This window comes from Chionomys nivalis, chromosome 11, assembly GCF_950005125.1.
Source record: "Chionomys nivalis chromosome 11, mChiNiv1.1, whole genome shotgun sequence".
Classification (NCBI taxonomy): Eukaryota; Metazoa; Chordata; class Mammalia; order Rodentia; family Cricetidae; genus Chionomys; species Chionomys nivalis.
In genome coordinates, this window is record NC_080096.1 from 15,785,935 (window position 1) to 15,794,331 (window position 8,397).

Below are 8,397 nucleotides of genomic sequence, written 5' to 3' on the forward strand. Positions count from 1 at the left end.
ATGCAAACCATGTCCCGCCCCTGCAACTAGGAGCTTCTGAGGTCAGAAAGAAGTAGGACACTCCAGGGAGAGAGTGGGCCCTCAGCTCCAGGCCACCACATGACCCTTAGAGCTCCTTGACTTTTTCTCCATCCACTCTGTCCCTAGCTCTCCCTGACCCCTAAATGTACACCTCCACAGATTGGGAAAGACATTCGCTTTGGGGACCCCATGTGCTGGCTTCCCACAGGCACGGAATGCAAACAGTTGTGGGCACTGGGGCTCCGTGAAAGGAAGCAGGAGTCAAACCACCCTGCTGGAAGATGGAGGATCTAAACCAGGCTGTCTGGCCCCGAAGTGGAGGGCTCCTTTCACTTTGTGGGGTCCTGAAAGGAGGGGCAATGTATGAACCAATAGGGAGGAGTGTTGAACCCCTCCTGAGCTTGCATTCCAGCCTGCCTGATCCTTTCACCTGAAAATCTCAGTTCCTCTGAGACTGGAAGCTGTGCCAGGCAGAAAGGTGGGCGGGGCAGAGAGGGCTGAGCACAGACCGAGACTGCCACCTGCTGGATGAGATAAACATGTCACAGAGGCAACCAAGACAGAAGAGATTCCATTACAGGCATTCCCACAATGCAGAACACACTATGTCTGTTCCTCCCAGTCCTGGGATGCCAGTGGGTTCTCACCCCGGCCTCATGGCATATTCTGGGCTATACGGGGAAGAATCTTCAGAATGACTGGAAAAACAAGACCCCTAGAACCACTTAGCTAGGCAGCCTGGACTGCTAGCGTGGGCCAGGGTGTGGCACATGCATGGTGCCCTACACGGGACCCTACCAAAGCCCAGGTAATAAAAGGGGCAAGGCTGGGATGCTCTGCCACCCCAAACTTCCTTTTATCCTAAAAGTCCCACTTGAGGAAAGAGACAAGGGGACATCTGGCCTGACCACCACAAGCCCTATGACCAGAGCCAAGGTGGGGGCCAGGATGATGGGGCTGGGGCTGCGCATCAAGGTGGTGGGAGCCCAGGAAAGAGACAGCTAGTGCCAGCCATGCCCTGGCTCCCCACACCCAGTGGGGAAATGGGCCTGCAGAGCAGCGATGTGTCTACTGATCAGGGAGTCACCAGCAAGGAAAAGCTGAGACTCTGGCTCTCTAACCAGACCAGCCGATGCACTGAGGCAAAGCAAGCTCACCCTGGCGTCCTTCCCCAAGCCTGACAATGGAATGGGTGTGTGGATCTTTCTAGAACAAGCCCACCCCTTGACAGCTGCATGTGAGGCTTGTTTTTGGGGAGTTGATGAGCACAGGGGTCACCCTGACAACCATCCAGTGTGTGACTTAGGGCAGGCCCCAGTCTCCTCTTCTGGAAGAGGGACTATAAATTGCCCTCAGGGAGATGGAAGGACATGGGGACTCAGGCATGGCAAATGCTGAAGAGGGGCTACAAATTCAATGGCCACCCTGCCCCTGGAGGCAGCTATGCCCTGGGCTCAGGTCTATGCACGTACACATGCAACACACATACACTTGCACACACACGCACGCACGCACGCATGCACCCTCATGTTCCCAGGATGAGGGGACAGCAGATACTTCCCCATTTCATCACACATGACCTATGGCCAGGGAAGGAAGGGGTGGACAGAGGTGTCACTGTGGTCAGCCTGGCTCAGAACCTAAAAGAAAGTGTCAAGTCAGGAGAAATTGCTGGAAAGAGGATGTGGGATTAGGGTGGTGTGGGGGGAGGGGCACCAGAGCCTACCCTGGGCAGCTCTTTGTCCATTCTGTCCTCCTGCCTGGGAGAACAGGACATCTCCTTGATTAGGCCTGAAGTCCCCTACACCATCAGGTGAGATTGGGACCCTGCCCCGGTGGGAGTGAGATGCAATCCCCCCCACATCCAGCTCCCTTCCTAAACCATAGGACAAGGACTAGCTCTGTTTGCTGAGCCCAGTCTTGAGCCTTAGAGAGACCCGACTACCCCCTATCCATCCATCATCCACCCAACCCTCATCTGTGGATGGATGTGGGCTCCCCAGGGTGAAGGGCTATAGAAGGGGGCAGGGCAGTGAGGGGAAAAAGGGCAAGTGGGGAGCTCAGTACCAGCCCCTCCCTACCTCACCCCGCAGCCTCTCCTCAGGATGGATGTAGGACCCAGCTGCCAGCCCCAACATGGACTCTACCTGCTGCTGCTTCTGCTGGCTTTGCCATTCAGGGGCCAGGCCAGCACCAGCTGCTATGGAATCCCAGGGATACCAGGCCTGCCGGGGACTCCTGGGAAGGATGGGCATGATGGACTCCCGGGGCTGAAGGGTGAGCCAGGTGAGTCTGTGGGCTTCTCTTTCGGCAGGGCTGGTTCCTGCGTCCTCAGAGTCCAGGCTTCAGCCTCCAGCTGACTCTGGTGACCTTGTAGCTTGTTGTTCTCATTAAGTGAGTTAAGGAGAAGCCCTGTCCCTACGGGCAGGCAACAGCCTGCTAACTGTGCAGGTGGACACCTAGGAAAGGTGCCCCACCCTGGTCGTTCTGGGTGCACTACCTGCAGGGTCAAAGCCACACCCACCACCTCCTGTGCCAGCTTGCACAGGTGTCTTAACCATGCAGTGCCTTAGTTTCCACATCTGCGACACGGGCGCTGTAGGCCCTGCTCCTCAGGGTGTCACAGCTTTGAATGAGTTTGCATATGTGGCAAAATTAAGCACCTGGCAGGTTTGATGGTCTCTGTCAATCAAGAAGCAAGGGGCAGGTGGCCAGACCGTTACCCAGAATGTTCCGATGGGTGTCCTGGTGTGAGGGAAGGGCTGTGGAAAGGAGTGGACAGCTAGGCTTAGAGAGGAGGGGAGTGCAGGTGTGGTGATCCCTCCTCCAAGTGAACATACTTCTCTGGGGGATCAGTGCTATGTGGGCATGAGGGAGGCTGGGTGGGACTGAACAGAGCTCATGAGGACAGAGGAATGTGGCCCTCTTCCCTCTGAGCCACAGAATAAAATCTTGTGACTCTGGAAGGAATTACTCACTTCAGGGGATCACATGAGGCCCCCCCAGGGCTGTACTTTAGAAAACCCTGCTCATAGGCTGGCCAGGGACAGTTCTGTGATACTCTTGGTGAACCCCTTGCTCTGGTGTTCTCTGAGCATGGTGTACGTTCACCTCCCAGAGCAGATGACCGTCTCAGCCATGCTTTACAAATGGGGAAACCGAGGCCCAAATCCTTTAGATGCATGATTTGCTTCTACTTTGCAGATGTCAAAACTGGGGTCCAGAAAGATCAAGCAACTGGCTCAAAGTCACATAGTGGCTCTTGTTCCACTGTCCTTCACTGCCTCTAGGGCCCCTCTCCTTCCACCACAGATTTGGAAAGTGAGACAGGGATGGACCAAGGGCAGGACTAAAGGAGACACACACACACACATACACACACACACACATACACACACACACCCTGCCCCCTCCCCCTGGCCAGAGCCATCTGGGAAATATAGGCTAAGAGGTCACTGCCAAACCGGCTTGGGGTCCCCTTTCCTGCCCCCTATCCCTTCCTGTCTGCTCTCTTTCCAGGAATCCCAGCCATCCCCGGGACACGAGGACCCAAGGGTCAGAAGGGCGAGCCTGGCTTGCCTGGCCATCGTGGGAAAAATGGCCCCATGGGGACCTTCGGGTTGCCAGGGGATCCAGGCCCCATGGGACCCCGTGGGGAACCAGGTGAGGAGGGCCGGTACAAGCAGAAGCACCAGTCGGTGTTCACCGTCACCCGGCAGACCTCCCAGTACCCAGCGGCCAATGGCCTGGTCAAGTTCAACTCTGTCATCACCAACCCCCAGGGGGACTATGACACCAGCACAGGGAAGTTCACCTGCAAAGTGCCCGGCCTCTACTACTTCGTCTACCACGTGTCACTGACGGCCAACCTGTGCGTGCAGCTGTACCACAACCATGCCAAGGTGACCAGCTTCTGCGACCACATGGCCAATATCAAGCAGGTCAGCTCGGGAGGAGTTCTGCTGCGGCAGCAGAGGGGCGATGAGGTGTGGCTGGAAGTTAACGACTACAACGGCATGGTGGGCACTGAGGGCTCGGACAGCGTCTTCTCGGGCTTCCTGCTCTTTCCCGACTAGAGTGGCAGGCAGGCTCCAGCCCCCAGCCCCCCACCTCACTTCCTCGGCTTCCTCCATCCTCACTCAGACCCTTCCACGCTGCTGACCTCTTCCTCCAGGAGATCTGCCTGGGTCCTGACCCAGCTTCTTCAGGAACCGCCTACTGATACCATTCCTGTGGCAGTTTACCTTGAGACGGTTTTCAGGTGGGGAGATACATAAATAAAAAGGTCACGAAATATGTGTGGCCCGGATTTCTCACTGGAAGGCCTTGAACTTGGGTTGTACAGTTTTGCATCTGTGAGTTCGTCCTGAGTGAAGGGATGATTGGGGGTGAACTAAGGAATGCTGACGTGGGCAGGTTAACGACTGAAAAACGAACAAATGAATGAGCCCATAGAAACCCATAGTAGCTAGTGTGCAAGTCCTTCTCAGTGCCTAATATTCCCACTCCCGCTTTGAGATGAACATGGACACGTGGGTAGCAGAGAGGAGCACACCCTGACAGCAGGCACACAGAGTCTAGGAGCCGCAGGAAGCTCTCTAAAACATGGCTGCCCTTAAGCTGTCAAGTTTGATCTATAAAATTTCTGATGTCAGGGGCTGGCCACCGCAGTCTTCAGAGGACCACGGAGGCCTCTGGGGGTACCTGACTTCAGAAAATGCAAAGTGCAATAGTCAGGCTAGAGGAGATGGCTCAATGGTTAAGAGTGCTTGCTATCTGTGCAGACGGCCGGAGTTTGGCTCCCAGCATTCCCATCAGGCAGCTCACAACTGCTTCGGACTCCAAAGGGTCTGATGTCCTCTTCAGCACTCCACAGGCACCTGTACTCATAGTATACATAACCCCCTGACACACACACCACTTAAAAAAAATTACAACGAGGGCTGGAGAGATGGCTCATCAGTTAAGAGCATTGCCTGCTCTTCCAAAGGTCCTGAGTTCAATTCCCAGCAACCACATGGTAGCACACAGCCATCTGTAATGAGGTCTGGTGCCCTCTTCAGGCATGCACGCAGATAGAATATTGTATCCATAATAAATAAATATTTAAAAAAAAATTACAAAGAGCAACTGTCTGGGGCAGAGGTATGAGGGAGGCCTCCCCGTCTTGGAGAAGCAGTCCCAGTCAGCTGGGCTCTCAGCCTGACACAGGAGGCTCACAAGGACACAGCTTAGCCTGCATCCTTGGCACCAATAAATAATAAATAAATCATCCTCAACTCAGGCGAATGAGTGTTCTGTGTCCAGTTTGAGCCTTTCGTCCTGCATGGGGTCACGTCACACACCCATGCCTCCACCTTGGCTGTCCCTTCACTCTATGGAAGCTATCCATACACCTTCAGGCAATGTCCTTCAACCAAGATCACCTCCTCCATGAGGCCTGCCCTGACTCCCCCACGAGTCCCCACAACACTTTTCGTTGGACTTCAAATTCAGGACTCTTTAGAGCACAGTTTCCCAAGCCTGGTAGTATATAATACCAGCCTAAAGACATTTAAAATGAAACTAGATTTTTGTTTGAAGGCAGCAGTAGGTGGGCTGCAGGTAAATCTGGTGCACATGGTCCCATGGCCCCCAGAACAGCTCTTGTCACCTGTCCACGGTTCAGCATTCCACATGGGACTGTGAGCAGTCCTATGCGGAAGTCCTGCGACACACTAGAGGTTTGTGAAAGGAATAAGAGGGCACAGAGGGAAATAAAGATGCATGCATATGCACATGCAAGGGAACAGACGCGCACACACACACACACACACGCATTCATGCACGTATGCACGCACGCACGCGCGCACGCACACACATGCATGCATGCATGCATTCATGCATGCACGCACGAACACAGAGCAGAAGGCCAGGGCTGAGGAAACCGTTTGGCTCACAGCATCTGGGCACTCGGCAGGGCCAGCCTGGGTCACTGGCCACAGCATCCCCAGCTGTCCCTCCATCAACCACTTAGCAGTTCACCCAGCGATGTCCCATGTGATAAAACTTTCTTCTCATTTTTCTTTGGTTTAAAAACAAAAATCAGCCGGGCAGTGGTGGCGCACGCCTTTAATCCCAGCACTCGGGAGGCAGAGGCAGGCGGATCTCTGGGAGTTCGAGGCCAGCCTGGTCTACAAGAGCTAGTTCCGGGACCGGCACCAAAAGCTACAGAGAAACCCTGTCTCGAAACCCTCCCCCAAAAAAACAAAAAACAAACAAAAAAAAATCAACGCTGTGCTTTTGTCAGCCGTGGAGTCAGAGCCAATGCCTGTACTTGGAAAACGAACAACAAGGTTTGTCGTCTCCCACTCCTTCTCCTCCATAATTTTCCCTGGTCCTTGCTACATCAAGATGAGCAGACCTTAGAATACACCAACCTATTGGCCATGTGGAGCAGGTGGGTTCTGAGGAGTGGGACAAGGCAGGAAGCAGAAAGAGACCCTTATTTCAGGGGACTTCTTTGGGCAACTGGGGTTTCTCTCATTTTTCTCCACATGTAGGTGTTATCCCTCTATCAAGAAGTGGAGGAAGAGACACCACCTCTCACTTAGGCACCAAGTCTCAGGGACCCTCAGCTCCTGAGCCCCAGGTATAGACCCTGCCTGCTCCAAGCTTGGCTCCTCTAAATACAGATAATACTGTGTCTGAGGGAACTTTGGCCCTGGACTTTTAAGGTTCCTGCCTTGTCTCACCAACAGCCCCAGGAGGCAGGCTTCCCCATCTCTGATGAAGAACTGAGGGAACCCCAGTCAGTAACGGGCTTAAGGCCCCATGATTGGAGAGTTGGAGTTCAAACTTGAGATGGATGTCGCAAATCCCCCACATCCGTTTCTTCTTCTTCACCCTGCTGCTTCTCCAGGTTCAAGTTCAGGCTGAACTTTTCCTACTGGCACTTCCTCAGGCACCAGTGACTCAGTGTAGGTGGCCATGAGACCCTCAGGAGGACCTGAGGCTGAGTGTCCTGGTGCACACCTGTAACCCCAGTACGCAGGAGACAGAGACACAGGAGTCTGAGACTAATCTAGGTTACATAGTAAGACCCTCTCTGAGAACTTTATAGATAACAAAGAGGGTCCCCCCAACACGCAGCCCTCCGCTCTCTCTTCTCTTGTGCCCAGAGATCTGGTTTCATTGTTTTTACCTCCTCTTTCCCTCTCCTCCCTGTAGTTAAGGCCTCATTTCCACCCACAGGCAACACCCCAAGCAGAATACTAATCCCTCTCCAAGCTTCCAGGGGAACCCAGTACCTGCACCCGCTGGGTATCCACCCTGGAGAAGTGTGATCCCTGGCCGTAGATAGGGCCACAGCAGCACAACCAGACCCTGGCCCCAGAGCTCTTCGGCTTCAGGTCCTGCCCTGAGAGATGGGTTCTGAGACTCTCTGATTTTTCAATGGCATTTACCACAGAAAAACTCGATGTCCAATTCCAGCTATAGAAAAGGACTCATTGCTCCTTCTTGGGGTCTTCTCCCCAGGCTATAGCTCACAGTAACTGTAGCTATAGTGCAAAAGACCTGTTGATCCTGTCTCTGAGCCTCAGTTTCCCTGAATGTAAAAGGAGGAACAGGGTGGTCACGGTGACCTCCAAGCTCCTCTGCAGCTCTTTCTTGATGTCCTCTTTAGATCCCCATGCAATAGTCCCCTGCCTGTGGCTATTATTGTCAAGGGCTCCGAGCCCCTGTTGGGAGTGGAAGGAGGGGAATGAATAAGTAATGAATACATTTAAAATTCATTATTAGATTATTTTCTGAAGACAGAGAAGAGGGTAGAGGTGGAGAGCGGGAGGCAGAGAAAGAGATAAGGCCAGAAAGGGAACGCCGAGGACATGAAGGGACATTCACAATTCATGGGTTGGGTGCACTAGCTTGCTCTGTCTCTTCTCCAATCCTGCTTCTCTATCCTCCTGGAGGCTTGTGAGAGCCCGTATATACATAGTCATGGCTCCATCACATAGTGGGGAAAACTGGGGCTCCCCCTGGCTTCCCTGTATTGAGAGAATTTAGCTGGCAAGTGGCAGAGCTGCGGTAGGGATCAGGGTTTCTGGCTGTGAAGCCCGGGGCACAGGCCTTAGATGAGCATCCATGGAGGATCACTAGTCATCATGGAAGTCATGTGCTCACAAAGCTCTGGCAAGCGAGCAGCCTGCTGGGGACAGTCCCCAAGGACAGGCTATCTCACCCCCACCCGCCCGGGTGCTGAGTGGACGAAACCGTGCTGGCCACAGCCACCCTTTCCAGTAATTCCCTCCCCAGGAGCAGAAACAGGACCTGAAACTGCCTGAGGGTAGCAGGATGGGGGGACAGAAGGGTGAGAAAGTGGGGGGTCAGTCTGTG

At 53.9% G+C, this 8,397-nt stretch overlaps 1 protein-coding gene across 1 annotated transcript; it reads left to right on the top strand.

Annotated features, from left to right (window-relative positions):
• The first annotated feature begins 1,743 nt into the window (after window positions 1-1,743).
• On the top strand, window positions 1,744-5,264 carry C1qc (complement C1q C chain). Its single transcript, XM_057784590.1, has 3 exons — window positions 1,744-1,834; window positions 2,115-2,307; window positions 3,541-5,264. The coding sequence occupies exons 2-3, from the start codon at window positions 2,127-2,129 to the stop codon at window positions 4,095-4,097; spliced, it is 738 nt and encodes a 245-aa protein (XP_057640573.1). The 5' UTR covers window positions 1,744-1,834; window positions 2,115-2,126; the 3' UTR covers window positions 4,098-5,264.
• Window positions 5,265-8,397: the final 3,133 nt, after the last annotated feature.

Excerpts from the sequence above, each read along its gene's own strand:
- C1qc (XM_057784590.1), top strand. The coding sequence starts at position 2,127 with ATGGATGTAGGACCCAGCTGCCAGCCCCAACATGGACTCTACCTGCTG. Across the intron at positions 2,308-3,540 it reads GGGGCTGAAGGGTGAGCCAG|GAATCCCAGCCATCCCCGGG; the intron begins GTGAGTCTGTGG and ends CTCTCTTTCCAG.